The sequence below is a fragment of the Brassica rapa genome, chromosome A03, assembly GCF_000309985.2.
Source record: "Brassica rapa cultivar Chiifu-401-42 chromosome A03, CAAS_Brap_v3.01, whole genome shotgun sequence".
Lineage (NCBI taxonomy): Eukaryota > Viridiplantae > Streptophyta > Magnoliopsida > Brassicales > Brassicaceae > Brassica > Brassica rapa.
The window spans coordinates 20,111,704-20,132,030 of NC_024797.2; the positions used below are offsets into that span (position 1 = coordinate 20,111,704).

General features: G+C 35.4%; 6 protein-coding genes across 10 annotated transcripts; 4 read left to right on the top strand and 2 right to left on the bottom strand.

The window, feature by feature from the left end:
* The first annotated feature begins 227 nt into the window (after positions 1 to 227).
* LOC103859957 (serine/threonine-protein kinase WNK2) lies at positions 228 to 3,435 on the top strand. Of its 2 annotated transcripts, XM_009137558.3 has the most exons (7): positions 228 to 1,134; positions 1,218 to 1,255; positions 1,360 to 1,587; positions 1,677 to 1,897; positions 1,996 to 2,153; positions 2,230 to 2,590; positions 2,666 to 3,435. In XM_009137558.3, the coding sequence occupies exons 1-7, from the start codon at positions 1,060 to 1,062 to the stop codon at positions 3,280 to 3,282; spliced, it is 1,698 nt and encodes a 565-aa protein (XP_009135806.1). In that variant the 5' UTR covers positions 228 to 1,059; the 3' UTR covers positions 3,283 to 3,435. The 2 variants fall into 2 exon arrangements, with proteins under 2 accessions (XP_009135806.1, XP_009135807.1); XM_009137559.2 differs by lacking the exon at positions 228 to 1,134 and having other exon boundaries at positions 1,210 to 1,253.
* Positions 3,436 to 3,551: 116 nt separating this feature from the next.
* On the top strand, positions 3,552 to 4,452 carry LOC103859959 (probable prefoldin subunit 2). Of its 2 annotated transcripts, none has more exons than XM_009137562.3 (2): positions 3,552 to 3,703; positions 3,900 to 4,452. In XM_009137562.3, exon 2 carries the CDS (start codon positions 3,905 to 3,907, stop codon positions 4,337 to 4,339), a length of 435 nt encoding a protein of 144 aa, XP_009135810.1. In that variant the 5' UTR covers positions 3,552 to 3,703; positions 3,900 to 3,904; the 3' UTR covers positions 4,340 to 4,452. The 2 variants fall into 2 exon arrangements, with proteins under 2 accessions (XP_009135810.1, XP_033144244.1); XM_033288353.1 differs by having other exon boundaries at positions 3,574 to 3,707.
* LOC103859958 (late embryogenesis abundant protein 31) lies at positions 4,402 to 5,461 on the bottom strand. Its single transcript, XM_009137561.3, has 3 exons — positions 5,121 to 5,461; positions 4,763 to 5,050; positions 4,402 to 4,685 (listed from the first exon to the last, which is right to left on the bottom strand). Exons 1-3 carry the CDS (start codon positions 5,436 to 5,438, stop codon positions 4,521 to 4,523), a joined length of 771 nt encoding a protein of 256 aa, XP_009135809.1. The 5' UTR covers positions 5,439 to 5,461; the 3' UTR covers positions 4,402 to 4,520.
* Positions 5,462 to 6,529: 1,068 nt separating this feature from the next.
* LOC103859960 lies at positions 6,530 to 8,963 on the top strand. 3 transcript variants are annotated; one of them, XM_009137564.3, is made up of 4 exons: positions 6,530 to 6,664; positions 6,777 to 6,831; positions 7,124 to 7,596; positions 7,663 to 8,963. In XM_009137564.3, the coding sequence occupies exons 2-4, from the start codon at positions 6,800 to 6,802 to the stop codon at positions 8,781 to 8,783; spliced, it is 1,626 nt and encodes a 541-aa protein (XP_009135812.1). In that variant the 5' UTR covers positions 6,530 to 6,664; positions 6,777 to 6,799; the 3' UTR covers positions 8,784 to 8,963. The 3 variants fall into 3 exon arrangements, with proteins under 3 accessions (XP_009135812.1, XP_033144198.1, XP_009135811.1); XM_033288307.1 differs by having other exon boundaries at positions 6,599 to 6,693; XM_009137563.2 differs by lacking the exon at positions 6,530 to 6,664 and having other exon boundaries at positions 6,770 to 6,831.
* Positions 8,964 to 9,209: 246 nt separating this feature from the next.
* On the top strand, positions 9,210 to 14,903 carry LOC103859961. Its single transcript, XM_018657560.2, has 11 exons — positions 9,210 to 9,920; positions 10,381 to 10,430; positions 10,525 to 10,587; positions 10,665 to 10,742; positions 10,810 to 10,863; positions 10,953 to 11,003; positions 11,152 to 11,316; positions 11,426 to 11,479; positions 11,565 to 11,615; positions 11,753 to 11,911; positions 12,006 to 14,903. The coding sequence occupies exons 1-11, from the start codon at positions 9,845 to 9,847 to the stop codon at positions 12,108 to 12,110; spliced, it is 906 nt and encodes a 301-aa protein (XP_018513076.1). The 5' UTR covers positions 9,210 to 9,844; the 3' UTR covers positions 12,111 to 14,903.
* Positions 13,623 to 14,247, bottom strand: LOC103859962. Its single transcript, XM_009137566.3, has one exon. The coding sequence runs from the start codon at positions 14,183 to 14,185 to the stop codon at positions 13,730 to 13,732; it is 456 nt and encodes a 151-aa protein (XP_009135814.1). The 5' UTR covers positions 14,186 to 14,247; the 3' UTR covers positions 13,623 to 13,729.
* Positions 14,904 to 20,327: the final 5,424 nt, after the last annotated feature.

Below are 20,327 nucleotides of genomic sequence, written 5' to 3' on the forward strand. Positions count from 1 at the left end.
TATTCGTTAAGCTTTTCAGTCCATCCGGTTTCATAAGTTGATGATTACAAAGTTCTATATATGCAAAAGAAAAACTGTTTTTCTTTCTTCGACGAAATTTTTTTTATCTTTCTTAAAGCATCCCTTGTTTTAATCATCGGTACTCGTTTATCTTTTCTTCTTATACTGTATAACCTAAGATGACTTTTCACTTTTAAAACAATATATTAGGAGCATGTTACGTGAATGTGAAAAATTAATACAAAAAGTATGTGTTATCATTGGTCCAAATGTATCTTACTGTCTTAAAAACCATCACCAAAAAGGAGACTTGTTTGGGTTGCCGTGACTCACTCCCATGTGCTTCTCTTTCCCCTTTCTCACAATCCGTGACATTAACTGCTCTACTATACGACAGAACCCCTTTACACACAACACAAGGTGTCGATAAACCAACGACTTCTTTTGTTTTTTTGGCAATTTCCTTCCGGTTATTGACCTACCGGTCCGGTTCGTCTATTTTGGAATCATCCGGTTCTGTAAATTTAGCTTATGTGGTCTTAAATTCTCTGTTTAGATTCTTTTTCGTTCACACCTCTCAAGTTGAATAATCTTCCCAAGTTCAAACAAGTCTGAATTTTTTGTTTCTTTCTTTCAACTAGCTGACCAAAAAAACATTAAAGTTCGCCAAATATTTGGATTGAATTGACGAATATTGTATGGTTCGTACTAACGGCTGAGTGCCGTTTTCATAATATTTTCTAACAGTAGTACGATTTGGTACTTGTTACTTGTTAGTTTGTTAAACTGATTTGGAAACTGGATAAAACCGGTTAACTAAAACGTAAACCGAGTCGTGGTGTTGGTAAAAGGTGATTGGGCAAGAAGCCTAACCTGTTGTCTCGGTTCTGTCACTAGGTGGGCAAAAAAAACCACTTGTTTCATTATATTCTTCTTTTAAAAATCAAAATCTTTTCTTCTTCTACCATCTCCACAAACTTCAATATCTCTCGCTCAAGAATAAATAAAACCCACAAAACTAAATTAAATTTGCAGAAAAAAATAAGAAGAAGAAGAGGCATGAATGGTGAAGAAAGCTTCGTTGAAGATTGCTCTGAGTATGTTGAAATTGATCCTTCTGGAAGATATGGAAGAGTATGATTCTTCTGAACTCAAAATGTTCTTTCTTTGTTTGTTTCGATCTTGATTTTGTTTCTTTTTGTTTTTGGTATGGACAGTACGATGAAGTACTTGGCAAAGGTGCTTCGAAGACAGTGTAATCTCATTCATCTTCACTCTTTGTCTTTTCTAACGTCACAACTAATTTAAAAAGTCGTTTTTAATTGTTTAATTAATTATTATTTGTGGTGTTTTTTTCAGGTACAAAGCGTTTGATGAGTACGAAGGTATAGAAGTGGCATGGAATCAAGTCAAGCTTAGGAACTTCACTAGGAATCCTGATGAACTAGAGAAATTCTTCAGAGAGATTCATCTGCTCAAGACTTTAAATCATCAAAATATCATGAAGTTCTACACTTCTTGGGTCGATACCAACAATCTTGCAATCAACTTTGTAACTGAACTCTTCACCTCTGGTACTCTCAGACAGTAAGCAACATCTCCCACTATAATTTCAAAAATGGGTTGATACTTCAAAGTTCAAATCCTTAAAACATGTGATGATGTTTTTGTAATAGGTATAGGTTGAGACATAGGAGAGTGAATATAAAAGCAGTGAAGCAATGGTGCAAGCAGATTCTAAAAGGGCTTCTCTATCTTCATAGCTGTTCTCCACCAATCATCCATAGAGATCTAAAATGTGACAACATCTTCATCAATGGAAACCAAGGTGAAGTCAAGATAGGTGACCTAGGACTCGCTGCCATTCTTCGTAAATCACATGCCGTTCGCTGTGTTGGTTGGTACCTCTAATTAAAAAACTTTATTAACAACTTAATAATAATAATAATTTGTTGAAACACTTTGGACCTACTACATGTGGGTGTATGTTTATAGGAACCCCTGAGTTCATGGCTCCTGAAGTGTACGATGAAGAATATAATGAGCTGGTTGATGTATATGCTTTTGGAATGTGTGTGTTAGAGATGGTCACATTTGATTACCCTTACAGTGAATGCACTCACCCTGCTCAAATCTACAAGAAAGTTACCTCGGTAAATTATTTTGAGTCTAACATCTTTTCTTATAAAGTCTATGTTTTGTTTTTTATTAACGTTGGTTACTATACAGGGGAAGAAGCCTGAAGCGTTTTACTTAGTGAAAGACCCTGAGGTACGCGAGTTTGTTGAGAAGTGTTTAGCTACTGTGACGTCTAGACTCACTGCTTTGGAGCTGTTACAAGACCCTTTCTTACAAGATGATGTGGATGAGTTCGACATGAGACCTATTGATTACTACAATGGTTATGATGAGTTCCTTAGACAGCCTCTCATCGACCCTCCTCTTTACCATGATGAGTCACAGATATGTGAGATCGATCTTTTCGCGCAAGACGATGAGGAAGACTCCGACCATGTTGACATTTCTATTAAAGGGAAGAGAAACGGTAGTGATGGGATCTTCTTGAGGCTAAGAATCTCTGATGCGGAAGGTATTACACGTTCGATGTTACAGATAGTTCTAACGTGTAAGGTCATGAAAGGGTTTGAACTTTATGTTGTTACAGGAAGGATAAGGAACATATACTTCCCGTTTGAGACAGAGACTGACACTGCATGGAGTGTAGCAGCAGAGATGGTGTCTGAACTCGACATAACGAATCAAGATGTTGCGAAAATCGCGGAGATGATCGATGCGGAGATAGCTGCATTGGTTCCTGATTGGAAAGTCAATAACAACGTGAGCAACAGCAACAAAGAAGAAGAGAAATCTCACCATTACCATCATCAGTTCGAGTGTTCTGACGACAGAAGCTGTTCTTCGGTTCACGGAAGGTTCGAGGAAATAAGTTACCAAGCGGAAGGACAAGAACAAGGAAGTGGTGATGTTGTTGTTGTTGTCTCTGGAGAAGGTAATAACAACAGGATTCATTACGCGGATATTTGGGGTCTGAGAGATTCACGTTCGGATGGTGGAGAAGAAGAAGAGAGCTCGTTGAAGCCAAGGAGAAAGGTGGAAGGGGAGTGGTGGCCGGAGAATGAGATAAGGAGAGAGTTGAGATGGCTTAAGGCAAGGCATAAGAGGGTTAGAGATCATCAAACCATCTGTGAGAAACCAACTTCAGCTTCGCCCCCTCTTCTTTATAGGGCGTTCTCACTTCCCGTCGACGCCGTGGATATATGAGATTGTAATAAATTCTAGTTACTATATTTTAAATTTTCTTTTTTTCTTTCACTTTTAAATTTTGTTATTAATCTTTGGTTAAATATCCTTCAAACATTACCTGAACTGGAGTCAGATCACGAGTCTCTTGTTATTATTAATCTTCGTTAATATCCTTCAAAAGTCAAAACATTGTCAATCTGGGTTAAATGTGTGGTTTGGGGAAAATCCGGTTCGATAATCATATTATATAAAACCGGCTCACTGATTGTCCTAAAACCGGATCAATTTTTTTTTGTTTTGAACAATAAAACCGGATCAATGTTATGCTGTTAAACCCAACCTTGTCTTGTTCTTCCTCTCACTCTCTGCGCCGCGGTTCGTCTTAGATCTTTTCCTCCCCCAAGCAAAAGCTTCTTCGATCTTCCTCGTGTCTCTAAAAGTAAGTTTCCTGTTTATTTTTTTTTAATTCTCTATCTAGTGCCGACAAGTTCTGTGTCTGAATATCGATCTCAAAGTAAAACAGGATCTATAGTTCTAGATTTGTCGGAAAATTTCAAAATCGAACACTTTTTGTCCGGATCAAGCTTCTTCGATCTCACCCTAATTACATCTGTGTTTTGATTTGATTCATGCAGAAGCAATGGCGAGCTTGAGAGAACCGCCGAACGAGCAAGCCATCCTCAACATCTACGAGTCCATGAGATCAGAGCTGAGCCAAATCTACTCCAACATAACCGACCTCGAGATGCAAGTCAGCGAACACTCCCTCGTCGTCAACGCCATCCAGCCTCTCGACCAGTCAAGAAAATGCTTCCGCATGATCGGAGGCGTTCTGGTCGAGAGAACCATCAAAGAGGTGCTCCCTGCTGTTCACCGCAACAAGGAAGGGCTAGAAGAGGTCGTCAGGAAGCTGTACGAGACGTTGGAGAAGAAGAAGAAGGATATGACGGAGTTTGAAGGTAAGTATAAGATCAGGCTTAGGAAACAGGACGAGTCCAAGGAAGAAGGTGGTAGTAATAAAAAGGAAGGTAATGCTCAAGGTGTTCTCGTTGGAGCTGCTAGTACGAGCCAGTAAACACTCTTTTTTCTCCTATCGTTGTGCTTTGCATCTTTTTTTGCTGGTGATGGTGTTTGGAGAACCAAAACATTATCTTTATATTCAACATGAAAGTCTTACATCTTTTAACATTATCTTTATATTAAACAAGAACAAAATAAAACTTAGACGATTGATTCTACATCATAAGTTATTTGTTTTATATATCCCCTTTAGCGTTAAGCCTAGCCGCGGCGGTAACAGAATCCGCCACACCACCTGGATAAGTAGACAGATTAGGATTGTTCCTCAGCTCAGCGCTCACCACTCCCTCTGCGTCCTGCTTCGTCACGGGTTTATCCTCTTGTAACTTCCCTGCAGCACCCTAGAATCCGGTTCAAAAACATTTATTAGAAAACATAAAGTAAGACGCTGAAAATGTGTTTGAGACTGGGGCTTAACCGTCAAGACATCAGCGAGCTTGATTTTATTCTCGTCAAACTCTATAGGAGCGTTGTAATCAGCTGCGGATTGAGCTGAAGCGGCTACTCCACCAGGAGCGATGACGTTGTTGCTAGAAGCTCTAACTTCCGCCGCTTGAATCGCTGCTGCATCGCTCTGATCCACCGGCTTCTTTCCAGCGGTGTGTACAGTTGCCTCTAATGCTTGTCCTATTGTTATCTTACTTTGCACACTCACCCCCATCGCCGCCGTCGACACTGGCCTAGGCTCAACGTATTGTCCAACGTCCTAACCATTAACAAAAGAAGATGATTCTATGTTGGGGAATATATTGTTTTTATTGGAAATGACTTGTAACCTGTACACCGATGGATTCTTTAGTGACGCGTGCACCAGCGACGTCGGTTTGCTCCACAGAGACGCCTCGGTCAGGGTCGAGGTAGGTTGCGACACCTGGCTCGACGAAGCCACCGCGTCTGTTGGCAGTGGCTGCTGACTGCATAGTGGCGGCTATACCACCTTTTTGAGTGTGTCCCAAGGCACTTGTTTCTTTAGCTTGCATCATCCTAGCATCCTCAGGCGCTATGCGCCTGTCGGCCAGTTCGCCGGAGACTTCGAAAACGTCGCCGTTTTTGACCGGCTCTTGTGGCCTCTTTGGTTGCTCTTGTTGGCTCATATCTCTGTGTTATGGATTGTAGTGTGTTGAGAGATCGAAGTATAAAGAGAGGGACAAGGAGTGTGGGACCAACGTTGAGAGATTATGACAGTTGTCAGTGAGAGTGACAGTGACACACGTGGTAGTTTCTAAGTTAAGAGCTGGATGAAAAAGCTCAAAGAATGCGACCGACTGAGATGGATGTAGTTTTATCCATTTATAAATTTGGTTGCTGTTCTCATGAGTTTCTTACATTGCCAAGTGTGCCGTGGCAGCACAGGACATGTTTTAAGTTAAAGACAAGAAAACTATATATATATTAAAAAAAACAAATCTTTGCCGGGTCTGGTATGCGACGGGTCGTACTTCAGGTGGCCGGGAAGAATCAGTGGGGAGGCCACGATTCTCTCAAAAATCTCGAGAACTTGCTCATCTTCTTTTTCATCTCGTCTCTCAATCAAATGGTTCGGTTTGCCTTAATTTCCCTTTCTTGAGAACTTCTTTAGGATCCGGAGAAACTAATATGATATCAGTTAATGTTATGTAGTAGTGATCACGGTGGAGGAGAGATCTTCTACATGAAACCTTGCTTCTTTCTTTCAACACATAGATTGAAGATGGCAGCATGGAAGAGGCACTAATTCATATTCACTATATATGAAATATAGATGGGTTTCTTGTAACCTAAGCTTTGATAATTGTGTAATTTGTTAGGTAGCTGAACATTTATCCATGAAGAACATTTGTGTGTTTTACCAAAAAAAAAACATTGTTTGTCTTTTTCTAAAGAAATGGTATTGATGTACTTGTACGAAGTGCTAACACACCCAGACTGACCCATATTCAGTAAAAACTGTTTTTATTTTATTTTCAGCGAAGTTTAAAGTTATTTTCGTTACCTTTGTGACAAAAATAAAATAATAGAGCTTCTGTCTCGACTCTAGAAATGGTTGAAAGGGAAAGACTGATTCGCGTGAGACAGTAAAAGAAGTAAATCGGTAAACAAAAACTTGAAACTTAACCAAAAACTGGGTGCGATTACTCCGATGCCATTAGATTACATGAAAAGCAGAACAGTGCCACATCAAAGGACATAATGGTCAATTATCCTCCTTCGATTCGTTCCACATCAGCTTCAAGACTCACATCTCTCCAGCCAGAGAGTACTAGTAGTAGGGTTAAAAAATGAATCAAAGAGAAAACAGAGAAAAGAGATTGAAAAGCCTTTAAGATCTGCCTCTAAAACCGTTCGTTCTGCTTCTCTGATCACATAAAAGCTTACACATTTCATGTTACGCTCGTTTGGTTGATTTTCGTTTATGTATTTTAACATTTTTTTGTCTATCTTGTGCATGTCAGCTCCGTTCTATTCTCCGATCGACATGCAACAAGGGATCAGTCATACTCCTCTTGGGTAAATCATCACTCTGTAAATCTCGTGCTTGTATGTGGGAATATTTGCTCTGTTTCCTTGCAACAAGTAAAAATACTTTTGTGTTATGTCGGAAAAAAATGAGACCAGTTCCCTTCTCCTAGACTTTGGATTGTAATGTGAGTCATTTTACAGAAGAACAATGTTGTCTTTTTAAAAGGCAATGATTTGTGGGTTTGAGATGTAGATGTAGTTTTTGTTTATTTTGATTCATGTTTTTTTTTAGTTCTATCACACTTCTCTTCAGCTTCTTTAATGCTAATTTGCATGTCAGTACTTACCGAGACACTGAACCTGTCCCACTCTCAACATACCGAGAAAACGACAACTTATGGGAAAACGGTTTCAACAGAGAACAGACCATTGAAGAGCCTGAGGCCAAGGAGAATGGGAAGAGAAGTGTTGACAAGAGCTCCTTCCCTCACGGCGAAACCGATCTCAACCAACTCCCAGCTATCCCACCCGCTTCAACTGGTCAAGGCTTACCGTACGCCCCTGTTGACTGGCCGAGTTTCGGTGATGTCTGGACTTGGAGAGTCGGGAAGAGAGTGACCGCCACTGGCTACCATCACGATAGGCTTCTCATTCTCCCTCAGAGGCTTCAGCAAAAGAATGTACCAAAGTCTTTTGCAAGCAAACAAACTCTTCTCCGTTACTTCCAGTCTAACTTCCCCGGCATGGATGCTGATGCCTTCTTCGCGTCGTTTAGCTGGAAGGTCCCTGCTCTCTTCCAGCCTGCTAACAAAGGTAAGATATGGTGTAATGACTCTGGTGCTTTGGTTTGAGCAATGATTGTTCCTTTTTCTTTTGTAGTTGATGCTGCGTCTCTCTTTGAGGAGACACCAAAGGAAGTAAAGACAGAAGGAAACTCCAGATACAGCCAGAGGAAAAGGAATTCAATGCCTGTTGAATCTAACGCTAAAGCAGCTCAAAGAGGTGGTAGCAGTAGCAACAAGAAGAAGAAAGGAGGAGTCACAACAACTCCTACCACTGGATGGAAATCTACTAGGAGAGGTTCGAACCAGCAGAGAGGTGGCGCTGTGTACCACCTCAACGAGGAGGAGGAGGAGGGAGAGCCTATCACTGGACCAAACACTAGCGGCAGGAGGAAGAAACGCAGAGTTAACCTTAAGGAAGAAGAAGAAGAAGATGTTTCCATCCCTCACATCTACGTCTCTCCGATGAACGGCGTCCTCGCGGTCTCCCACGAGCCTATCGATGTTGATCCGGTAGAGTTCGACAGCTACCTGAACTCTCTTGACATCCTTCTTCACCAAGGTCCAGAAGATGCTTCGGTTCTCGTCACTGCAAGCTCTCCAATGAGAGAGTACGAATGGGCTGAAGCTCGTATGAAGATCTCCTCTCTTCTAGAGAAAGACTTCCCTACCTTGTTCACCTCCAAGGATGCTGCGGAGATAGCAGCGTTAGCGACTAAACTGAGGAAAGATCCGAACCTCTCCGCTGAAGAGATGGTGAGGTTGAAGCTCATGCAAGAGATGCCAACGTTCAGCGAAGTGTTTCAGGAGAACAAAATGGTGATCGAAGAAGCAGACAGGTTCTTCTCTGCGCTGGAACTTAACAAAGCTAAAGTAGCGTCGCTTAAATACGAGTACAGCGACCTGAGGCACAAACTAGGGAGTATACAGACGGAAGTGGACGAGAACTCTGAGGGTATACGCCGGATAGATGACCAGATCGCTCAGCTTCAAGCTAGGAGGACTGAGTTGAAGAGGTGCATTGGGAGCAAGGAGAAAGAGAAGGTTGACCTGAGCTATGGAAAGAAAATGGTGGCGAACTCTATTCCTAAAGTGGTGCAGGACGTTCAAGCAGCTAACTCGAAGAAGCCAGAGTGGGAGTGTAAGAAGGAGAATGCTCTTAAGCGTGAAGAAGAGATCCTCTCTAAGTTCACTCCCCTCAGAGGCTTCTTCCTCTAATCCTGCATCTCTTTGACTATTTTACCTTTTAGTCAGTCTTGATGTATTAAGTTGATGTATTAAGCATAAAAGCAGAGATCCTCTCTGTGTTGCAGACTCATGAAGGCTTGGAGTTTTCTCTTTAATGGAATGCTTATGCTGTAGTAGTTCAGTACTCTTTCAAAGAAAGAGAAGTTCACATTTTTCCCTGTAATTCTGAATTGGTTATTACTGTTTCAAAGAAAGAAAGAAAGAACACAAATAACCCACGACTTGGACACTACTTACCCATTAATTATAATTTGTTGGGAAGGTATTTGTCTAATTCAACAATCTTTCCTCATAGAAAACGATAAAGCAAAACAAATATGCTGATCCTTTAGCTACTACCTCTACTTGCATATTGTAAATGTTAATAACAATATATTAAAAATCAAATAATATAATCATCGCAAAGACGCAAACTCCTGATTTGAAGAATACAATAATAGATGAGAAATGTTTTTTCTTTTACAAATTTTATAAAATAAAAAGTAAAATAATACATTAAAAATAATATACTTTATTTAGATTCCCTTTATTTTAGAGTAAAAATTGATGGATATTTTTTGTTGTAAAATGTTACTCCTTTCGTTTCTGAAAGTAAGATTTTTCAGAGTTTATTTTTGTTCTACAAAATAGATTTTTTATATTTATATGGTATTTTTATATACTTTTGAGAAACATTAATTGTGAATATTTGAACTGATTAAATTATATTGTTGTATAGTTATTAGAAAGTGTATTTAAAAAAAATTGTAAATATTTATTATATTTTTAATAAATGTGAAAATTTTAAAAAAATTTATTTTCGGAAAAAGGTGTAGTATATTGTAGTAGATGTACATTGGAGATAGTTAAAGGAGTCTTTCAGGACTATATCGAAAGATTCAAAACATTGAAGACGGAATTGCTTTACCCAAAAAAATACCCAAGAGGAAGTAAACTGTATAGATACCGCATAGCCTTGAGTAGTCGAAGAGACTTCTTCTTTATAATTACGCATGCAGCAGAGAGAAGGTTGAGGAGGCAGAGAAAAACTAATGGCGTTCTTTCTCAAAAAGAAAAAAACAATGGCGTTTGCACAGCTTCTTCTCGTATCGCTGTCCATTTTTGCTTGTAACTTTCTCAATTATCATCCACTAGCTTCTTCTTCAAAGAACAATTACTGTTATAAATTCAGTCTCTTTTTGTTACTGTTTTCTTGGGTAAATTAAACGATACAATTTTCTAGCGTACTTTGAGATAAATTCCAACGGTTAGCTGAATATATAAATTGTTCTTATACTTTTTTCCCCTGTTGCATTGCTTAGGAAACTGGATAAATGGGCACAGTTCATTAGATTTCATATGAAGTTATGTTGCCTTTTTTGGTTGAAATTTAGAATAATTGATTTCTTTTTGTTTAAGATTTTTTTTATATTTTGCAAAGAAGAGACATTTTAACTTCCACTATGTTTCTGGAAATCACTTCTAACGTTGTATTTCAACTTTTACAATTTCTCCGCCGCATCGTTTTTATTTTTATTTCTCTTGATGTGCTTGTTATTTTTCCATTTTTGTTCTTCTTCAATGACAGTAATGGTATTTCTCCGGAAGAAATCCTACAGAGCAATAGATTTTTACCAAGTGAGCTTTTGTAATTTTTCTTTATTAATTTATTTGTCAAAAAAATGTCGATGGAACTTATTTGTTTTTTTTTTTATGTTACTGCTTAAATTAGGCTGAGAATCTGATGATACACGCCAGTGAATCAGAAGAAAAGGTTTACGAAATTCAGCAACAGGTTGGTTTTGTTGTTTAAGTTGTGTACACTTTCTGCATCGGCTGATATTTGAACTGAGACGAAATGTGGAAATGCAGCTCAAGAGAAGCCTAGAAGTGGAAACTCTGCCTAAATTCGCAGATAAGAAAGTTGCAAAACAAAATAAGCTTGAAAATGTAAGAGAATGTGTCCCCGGAATTTATGTAGATAATCGAAAGCTTACTTCTTTTTTCTTGTGTTCAGATCGATGGGAACTGGTTCTTGTCTAAGCTTGGTCTTAACCTGAATAAAACTCAGGTAATTCTAAAAGAAGGCACAAATAATGATATTGCACAATTTTCTAGTGATTAATTTTCTAAATAAATCCCTTTTTGCATTGTTTGCAGGCATATTTAATGACTCTATGGCAACAACATCTTAGCCCAACTCCTCAAAAGGTTTTCATATATTCCCTTAAGAGAGAAGTCCTTTGTGCTTTTTATAGATTCTTGTTCAAACTAATATTCATTTACATTTTAAGCAAAGAAAACTATTATTCATTTACTTGACACTGATATCTGAGAATTACCCCCCTTGATTTCACAGAAATGGATTCCAAGCATCAAAGACAAAAGTGTAGCGTTAACCACTTATCTCGAACCAAAAATTCATTATTTAACTGTAAAGTCCATTGAGGTGCTATATACGTCTAAGCAGGTTTTGACACCTGCTCTCATTAAAGGATTCGACGTCTCATATTCTTATCTTGAGGTTAATATATGTTTCTATCTTTTTATTCATTCGTAGGAGATGGTGTCCCGGGAACTTTATGTAGATAATCAAAAGCTTGCTTACTTTTTCTGTTTCTAATTGTGTTCAGATCTATGGGAAGTGGTTCTTGTCTAAGCTTGGTCTTAACCTGAATAAAACACAGGTAATTCTTAAAGATGGCACAATAGGAGTATTACACAATCCTAGTGATTAATTTTCTAAATAAATCCCTTTTTGGATGGTTGCAGACATATCTAATGACTCTGTGGCAACAACATCTTAGCCTAGCTCTCGAAAAGGTTGTGATTCACTACTCACCTTGAAAGTTTTCGTATTCCCATAAAATAGACGTCCTTATTTTTTGTAGATGCTTGTTTTTAACAATATTCATTTACTTGACACTGACATCTGAGAATTCTCCCCCTTGATTTCACAGAAATGGATTCCAAGCATCAAAGACGCAAGTTTAACCACTTATCTCGAACGAAAGCTTCATTATTTAAGTGACAAGTCCATTGAGGTGTTATATACGGCTATGCGGGTTTTGACACCTGATCTCATTCAAGAATTCGACGTTTCATATTACTATCTTCAGGTTAATATATGTTTCTACTCTCTTTATTCATTTGTATGCTTCTCTTTCGACATTATATAAACCATTGAGACCACGCATTGTCTTGCTTTTGTAGGTAAACCGAGTTATGACCATAGCGAAACTACATCTAAAGAAAGGTACAAGTTTCCTTAGAGTCATGTACAGAAAACGTAAGGCGTGGCTTCAAGAAGTTGGTTAACTCGGGAAGGAAAAAAATAAGGAAAGTCACGCAGAGAGAAGTAAGCAGTGGCTAGGGTTTTCTATAAAACTCAGTGGAACTCGGAACTGCATCGACTTTTTCTTATAATTTCTAAGACATTTTAAAATATGACCTTTAATCGCAAGTCTCTGAAACATAATCATATTTTCTCAAGAGATTCTTAAAATATGATCACTTACTTCATTATCATTTCATGTAGTTCATCATCAGTTAGAAAAATGAACACCGACCAGGGATTAGAGATTGCTTACAAAAAAATAGAGAATCAGTTATTTAGTCAACCAGGAAAAATTTGCTTCATCCAATCTTTCATATTCATTATGGTTTTAATATTTTCTCTAATATCATCAATATATGGTTGAAGAAAACAAGCACATTAAAAATAAACACAAAAGGATTAAAAATGTTTTCTTGTGAAATTGGAGGCCGCAAGCTCTCACTTGCTTTGCTTGGATTTATGGCCGTCTCTGCGTACGCAATGTATTTGATGTAGACAGCAAGAGATGCTGGTACGTAGAGTACAAAGATCCAGTGGTTTAAAAAGTTGATTGTTAACGAAGCAGAATTAAACTTCAGTTTATTTCGAAGTCTTTTTGTCTATTTGAGAAAGACTTTGTATGTGTGTAACTGTGTAAATATCACTTTTTAAAGATACTGAATCTGATAGCTTCTGTGGATCGAGAGATCACGGCTCCAAGAACTTACAAATGAGTATAAATTCAACCAGGCGACCGGCGTATGGCTGACCAAAGGTTACGAGTATTCGAAGTCATTAGCTTTTGGTTATCGGCAACAGGAAAAACTTAAGTAACATTTGCAAAAGAACTAACATGGTTTCCTTTCCAACCTGAACCGATGAATGAACCTCTAAGGCTCAAAACTTGTTAGATGCTGAATTCTATTATAGATGTCAGTTTTATTTCAAAAGTATGCATTTATAATAGAGGTTTTATTTTTGAAGAAAAACATAGATGAATAGTACTTTTCTTTAAATATAGAGGTTACATAACATTTTTAATATTTTTTTCCTCAAAATCAGCATTTGCCTATTATATAAACACACATACACTAGAGGATAAGAGCATGAATATAAGAGCCGGATTTTAGCTTTTTCGATTAAAAGTTAAAAAAACTAAAAATTGGTTTTTATATTCAGCTAAAAACCCCACCCTAAGAACCTCTCAATAATCATGCTCTAATATAATTTTTTTATTTTAGAAGAAAAATATAGATGTGGACTGGAGATGATTTTGGTAACTGAAAAAGAACTTTCGCATTCTCATCATGAACATGTTGAGCTCAATTCAGTAGTTGAAGAGAAGAAATAAAAAGGCTTTTGCGATGAATTCAAGATTACGCATTACTATTAGCATTAGTTACGGTTGCCACTTGCCTCACGGATCTCTTAACCAAATTGTTAATAGTTAAAGAGAAGAATAAATGTTTATATAGAGGCTAAATGATTTGACAGGTCTGAATATAATCAATTGATTAGTTATAAGCCTCATCGACCATCGGTTATGACATTAAACAATAACAAAAAGCATCAAATATTTTACATTAATCAATTAACAAAACAAAACAAAAAAGATAATTAATTAGTACAGCTTGGTGGAGTTAGATCTGCCAACTTTCTTGGAAGCAGAGGAAGTCAAGTCGCCGGATCTCCTCCTTAGCATCTGCCTCATACCTTCGGCTACAAGAACCGCCGGATTATCTTTAAACTTCCCACAAAAGGACATGTGAGCCCTAACAGCTTCATCAATGGTATTCATCTTCCGGCGACTCACTTCCTCTCTCACGGCCTCTGAGCAGAGACCACAGAGCCATTTGTTGTCGAAGTTAGATTTGACTTCACTAATGTAGGCTTGTGTGCAGTCTTCCATCAATCCGCAACACTCGCATCTCACAGATTCTATCTCCATGAAAAGAAATAAAAAAAAAACTTCAATATAAGAAGCAAGCAACACAATTGTTTTTGGGGTTGATGGAGAATGGTTTGTGTCTACTGAAAGCACCAAAGCTAATTGCTTTATAGTATTACTTTGTTGCATTCTGTGGCCGGCTCTCAACACTTTCAACCAACCATTAATAATATTTATACTATTTTATTACACCCTAGCGATGTATATTATTGGGAAAATGTAGTAAAAGCAGTCTTACGGTTACATTGGATTTGTATTACTTAATGCACGTATTTTAGTCTAAATCACGTAATTTAGTCTAAATCATTGAATTTCTTTGTAGATTTCTAATCAGTCACCGTTGTTGTCAGAGACATTAATCGTGGATTCAGTAACCAGTTACGTAGCCATGTTTTGACATTATAGTATTGTAATAGAGAAAAAACTATTTGGCAAGCAAAGAAATCTGTGGGCGTTCTTTTAAAATAATAAAGTTCAAAAGTTCAAAAGCAGCCGACCACCATTTTGTTTTCTCTAGTAAAAATATAGATTGGTGTTGTGGACTGTGGAGTGTCAGGAGACCAGGAAAATAAAATTTGTTTCTTGGAAGAACTTTCTTTTTGTAACTTCCATTCTGTGCTTTGGCAGATTATTCGACTAAAAACTACATTACAAACATCATATAATTATAATGTAGCATATTCATTTTGCTATATTGTAACATCTATATAGATGTTAGGATTTTTGTTTAATATTTATTTTTGTGATGTAGAAAACTATTATATTCGTGGTCGAATAAATAATTAATAATATTTTATATTTAAAATTGAGAATTTTGATTCACAAAAGGATATCATTTTATAAATTATCAAAAACAAATTTACATAAGATCTCTAACATATTATATGTAGAACAATTTGTGAAACTAGTACAATTATCAGTTGGCGAATTTTATTTATATTTTTCTCATAATTTATATAACAAAACAATAATAAAAATTTAAGCAATATAAAAAAAATAATTTTTTTTCATCGTTAGAGGTTTCAGAACTTATGTGTAAGCAAACATATGTTTGATACTTTCAAGTTTGAACAAAAAATTCAAATAATATCTTTTTCAAAGTCACGAATAATTAGTAATTAAATTCATGATAATTTCAAGTTTGATAGTTATTAAGTACACAAATAAATTAGAGAAATTTACTTTCTGATCATAGTTCTGTTGATGTAAAATATTATATTCATTCTAATATGCATAAAAACAGAACCACATAATATGTTTTGTTTAATGATGCAATTTTTTTTATCATATAGTTAGTGCAAGAACGAGGTCTTTTTAAGTCTATAATAATCAAGTCCTTCAGAATTGACAAGTTACTACTTTGAAAATTTCAAATCATAAACTATGAACATATTAGTATTACAAATTTGATTAGCATATACATATACACTCAATTATAAGTCTAAATACTTCAAGTTCATGCTTTAGCCTCTATGTTTTTTAAGTAAAATATTTTATAATTTTACATTTGTCATTGCATATTAATTATTTCGAAGGAGTAATATTATTGGTTAAAAGTTAAAGTAGTCATTACCATAAATATATAAATATAAGGAAAGCTATAAATAATTAAAAGGGAAATAAGAGGGAGGGTACAAAGGAGTCACCATAATCTGCTCCATGTTCTAAGGGACATGTGAAGGTGAAAATAGAGACAAAGGTGGTTTGGTTTAGGAGGGTCCATCCATCACCTACCAAATTATACCACATTTCTCTAATATCTCCCCTAAAGTTGTTATATCCACACAAATATATGCAAACTTATATTTATCTATATATGTATGATAAAAAGAACACAATACATGAAAACAATATCATTGATGCATTAAACCATTTCTAATATATATATATATTGAACATAAACCATTTCCAATATATTTTTCTATTTTTACTTTAAAATATTTTTTTTATAATGGAGATGTGATTTCATTCAATATATTTCTTTAAAATATGGATCTACAAATATAGAGTAAAAATAGCAATTTATATTTTAAATGAAAAAATACAAGTGGGATGGAGTAGTTTTGTTTTAAAATGCCATTATAGAGGCAAATATAGAGTTTGTTTCATCATTTATTATTCAAGATAGTATTCATCATGAGCTGGCTCATTTCTATTGAAAGAAAAAGAAATTGTTACATTTATTTTGAAATCTTACAAGAGTAAGCTTTATACTAGATAAATCTCTAAAACCGTAAAAGATGAGTCGAGTTGAGGAGCCAAACACACTCGTCCCCGACCGAATGAACATTAATTAAGGCCTAGTATTCTATAGCCACACAGATACATATGCTAAAATCTATGTACTAGCTAGTATAATTCCTATATCAAAGAAAAGTTAGATAAACTTAATCTGCCTATTTTCTCCCACTTTCCCGAGCTATTATATAAGGCCTAAAAACGTGGGAGCCTACTTTATAATTGTTTTGATGTTAGATCTTTTTTTTGAACAAGAATGTTAAATGAAATTTCCAATCTTAAATTATACTGTGTGATTATTTAAAAATACAGAAGATGGTATGCAGTTAAATATTTTGTCTTTGTGTTATATGAGATAAGGAAACTAATTCTTTTTTTTTTAAAAGCAGAATAATTCAGTTCGATACCCTCGAGGCATAAAATATGTGGGGGAGTTATAGTTTTGCTGAAGTAGATAAAAAAGGAAAAGAAGAAGAAGAGAAATTGCATGCAATGCATTGTAGGTTCGTTAATTTCAGATACCCTATTTGTCATGTCTTTTCTCGACAGTTGCTTGACTTCGCCTGCGACTTATCTTTCAGCCATATAATTCTCTAAATTCGCCACGTCATTTATGCATTATTCTTATTATAAGGTACATTATACACACATCACATATAGCAGTAATTCTTAACCTTAAACCTAAAAATCTAATAAGCTACACTTGTACTGTGGGATTGATTAAGCATTTTCATAACAAAAGAGAATGTTGAATAATTATTTAGGTTCCATGTCAAGTGGGCTTTATAAGAACAGGTATATTTATATTACATGTTCTTAAAAGTAATATATTTTCAACTTGGGCAGTTTTTATTCTTAAAAAATAAAGCAAATTTGTGAATATGATGCAACAAGCAGAGCTACCCAAACATGAGCATGAGCGTTACTTCCAATAGTGTCTTGTAACAGTGCTGACAACCTTTTCTCCACTGACTGCTTTTCTAAATTTTAGTTCCATAAATGCTTTGTTTTGTTATAAATTATTCTCCTTTGTTCAAATTAAATTTATCTATTTATTACTTTTATTTTTATTTTCCCATTATATATTCAACCACTCATATTTTTACATTTTAAATTCTATTTTAATTTTAAAGTAAAATGCATTAATTACAATTTCCAACGTCAAATTTAAATACAAGGAAACAGTCTAGAAAAAATGATTTTTTTTTTGTAAACAGATCAAATGTGTTTTATAAGTCAAAATCCGTGATAAGATTTTCTTTGCTTCTACAAACTTACATTATAAATTTTACTAATTGATTAGATTTTGCACCATGTAATCATTGTTTGATTCATGCTTAGACTTTCCCGTTTTTCATTGCTTTTTGACAATGATGTTTTCTTACATCACTAAAAGAAAAAATGTGCACCCTGATTATGAGGATGAACATATTTTACATATTTATAGCCTTGCTCGTGTGGGTTTGGTCTCGAGTTATTTTCAAGAATCAAGTCACTAATTGTATTCCAATTTACATAATCATATCGGCCTATAGGAGTTTTACTTCACACGCATTCATTGTTTCATTGTTAAACCACGCATTGGTTTCTAATGTATACGGAGTTTGGGAAACTAAGCGATCCAGATTTGAAACAACTTCAAGACATTAAACGTATATAGTCAAGTAGAAATAAAATCATGCTTTGAGCTTCATTTAAATATCTAGAAAGAAGATCCATCCGTGATTACACTTTCTCTTGAAGATTAGTTTGAGTTCTTCCATATATTTTTTGGATATTCACATATTAATAAAAAGAAAAAGTTCGGTTGTTAGCTTCTAGTTTTTTTTAAAGAAACTATAAACGTGTTGTACGTACTACTTAGGTAGGAATAGGAAAAATCATATATTTTTTTCAAAGAAAATGATACTCACTCTTAGAAGTGTTGTAATTAAGCCTCTGTCGTAGATATTTCTACGGCGTCATTAAAAAAGATATTATACAAGGGTTTTGAAGAAAATATGTAAGCAGTACCAAATTGTTGTTTTAGTCATTTTATTTAGAAACGCTGAAATACCCTATCCTTGTTGAGAGTACTCTGAACACCATGGTATCATATCAATTAGTATTGAGTTTTAATATAAGCGGCAGCTATAGATTAAGGAGAATTGAAGTTCAATAAAAGTGTGGCTTTATTCAGCTTTTATGCTAGTCAGAAACGTATATAACAATTTCATGATGAAAAGAGTTGGATATATAATCAAAGCAATCTATAATGGGATTGGTTGTAGTGGCAACATAATTAAATTTGGATCGGGAGTATCTGCCATACAATTTTCTGTATTCCAAAATGGCCCCAACTTTTAATCAGTCCATAATTAGGAACATCATTAGTGTTCAGTTGACTAATTAAACCTAATTCAAACTTGACGTATTTAATCAACCACTCAACGTGAGTCATATAATGATTCTGATCCACTACATTTAATATAGTTGATAGCCTGCATTGGCCAAGTTGTATTTTTGTACATATTAATTCTCCCCAAATAATCTCAAACTTAATTATTGATAATTTACGTAATGAAAATTTTGCAAATGATCGATTATGACTTTGGTCGTTATAGGAAATGATGATATAGTAAAGTCATACTATTAGTTACATTAACATACAAAAATCAAAATCAGCTCGTAGTATAAGGATGTTACACGCCAAATTATTTTTCAGAAATGAAATCAAGCCAGTGCAAACGTTATCAACATTTAAATCACATAGTCGAGCTAATGTATTTAATTTTCATTGTGAATAGATTATGTGCATAGAGTTAGGTGATCGAATATACAAGATTGGAATTTGATTAGAGGGGAAAGTCGGATGATAAATATATGTTGAAATGGATTAGATACGAAATATTGTGACATAAAAGTGAAATATACCATGAATCACAAATATTTCATAAACGACATGGATCTTGTGGATGTGCATTCGGCAATAGTTGCCATGTGCATATGAGACGAACGATATTGTAGTGTAAGGGCCATACCTATCTGAATGTGGGGCTGTCTGCTAAATAACCCAAATAAATAAAACAATAATAGAGGATCACCAAAGAGCTGCTAGGGGAATTATATATATTCATATTTCGGATATCATGTGCGTGAGATATAACAACAAACTTGGTATACGTAGAAAGTTTGATTTGTAGATAGAAGAACAGGTTTCATATGTCCAAAATGATTGTTTGGTTCAACACTTCTGCCTATGTAGCAAAGTGGAAATGCTTTTCCTGCCCATCACATGTCTCATTCATGTGTGTCCTAAAATGATAATAATAAAATTGTGGGATATCTTTATAAAAACGGTAAAGTTATATACTATTTTCTTTTTGTTACATAATTATTCAATGTTTAGTCCGAATAAAAAAATAGCTGCGGTGATGAAATTTGGTTATATTTTTTTTTCAAATAGTACTGTGACTGCTTTACTAGATAGTATATACCTGCGTATCCCCAAATTTTACAAAAGGTCTATAATAATAATTTCTTAGTGTATCTTTCGCTTCGGATAATCAGTCAATACGACAACGAAATTTTCGTAAGCAAACAACCTGTTTAGTCATTTTCAACACCCAACAACAATAACATTTAAAGAATGCCATGCACCTATATAATCCTGAATCGTTAACTTTTTTTCCTTTTATGACAAAAGACTGAATCGTTAACTTTGTTATCACCAACAAGCTGCCACAGAACATGTCCAAATCCATATAAATAAAAGGTAAATAAGGAATGCACAATGCTGGCTCTCCCCTGTCATATACATGTTTTGACTGTTTTCCATCACCACATGCAAGGCAGATTAAATTTCAAATCAGTGTTTTCTAGTACAATAAGTTGGAAAAATACAGAAAAGATGAACATCGCCTGCTAGTCTAATTCTCCTCCACGAGGTATGTTTATTTAGGGCATCTCCAATGGAACACAAAAATTTCATCTATATTTCACTCTAAAATAGAATAACTCTATTATTGAGTTGAATTTGCTCCAATGGTTCACT

Coding starts and splice junctions, on each gene's coding strand:
- LOC103859960 (XM_009137563.2), top strand. CDS start 6,770: ATGTCAGCTCCGTTCTATTCTCCGATCGACATGCAACAAGGGATCAGT. Junction 6,832..7,123: donor ATCAGTCATACTCCTCTTGG/GTAAATCATCAC, acceptor TTTGCATGTCAG/TACTTACCGAGACACTGAAC. Junction 7,597..7,662: donor CTTCCAGCCTGCTAACAAAG/GTAAGATATGGT, acceptor TTTCTTTTGTAG/TTGATGCTGCGTCTCTCTTT.
- LOC103859959 (XM_009137562.3), top strand. CDS start 3,905: ATGGCGAGCTTGAGAGAACCGCCGAACGAGCAAGCCATCCTCAACATC.
- LOC103859961 (XM_018657560.2), top strand. CDS start 9,845: ATGGCGTTCTTTCTCAAAAAGAAAAAAACAATGGCGTTTGCACAGCTT. Junction 10,431..10,524: donor GAGCAATAGATTTTTACCAA/GTGAGCTTTTGT, acceptor TGCTTAAATTAG/GCTGAGAATCTGATGATACA. Junction 11,912..12,005: donor TTTCATATTACTATCTTCAG/GTTAATATATGT, acceptor TTGCTTTTGTAG/GTAAACCGAGTTATGACCAT.
- LOC103859962 (XM_009137566.3), bottom strand. CDS start 14,185: ATGCAACAAAGTAATACTATAAAGCAATTAGCTTTGGTGCTTTCAGTA.
- LOC103859958 (XM_009137561.3), bottom strand. CDS start 5,438: ATGAGCCAACAAGAGCAACCAAAGAGGCCACAAGAGCCGGTCAAAAAC. Junction 5,051..5,120: donor AAGAATCCATCGGTGTACAG/GTTACAAGTCAT, acceptor GTTAATGGTTAG/GACGTTGGACAATACGTTGA. Junction 4,686..4,762: donor AGCTCGCTGATGTCTTGACG/GTTAAGCCCCAG, acceptor ACCGGATTCTAG/GGTGCTGCAGGGAAGTTACA.
- LOC103859957 (XM_009137558.3), top strand. CDS start 1,060: ATGAATGGTGAAGAAAGCTTCGTTGAAGATTGCTCTGAGTATGTTGAA. Junction 1,588..1,676: donor ACCTCTGGTACTCTCAGACA/GTAAGCAACATC, acceptor TTTTTGTAATAG/GTATAGGTTGAGACATAGGA. Junction 1,898..1,995: donor ACATGCCGTTCGCTGTGTTG/GTTGGTACCTCT, acceptor GTATGTTTATAG/GAACCCCTGAGTTCATGGCT.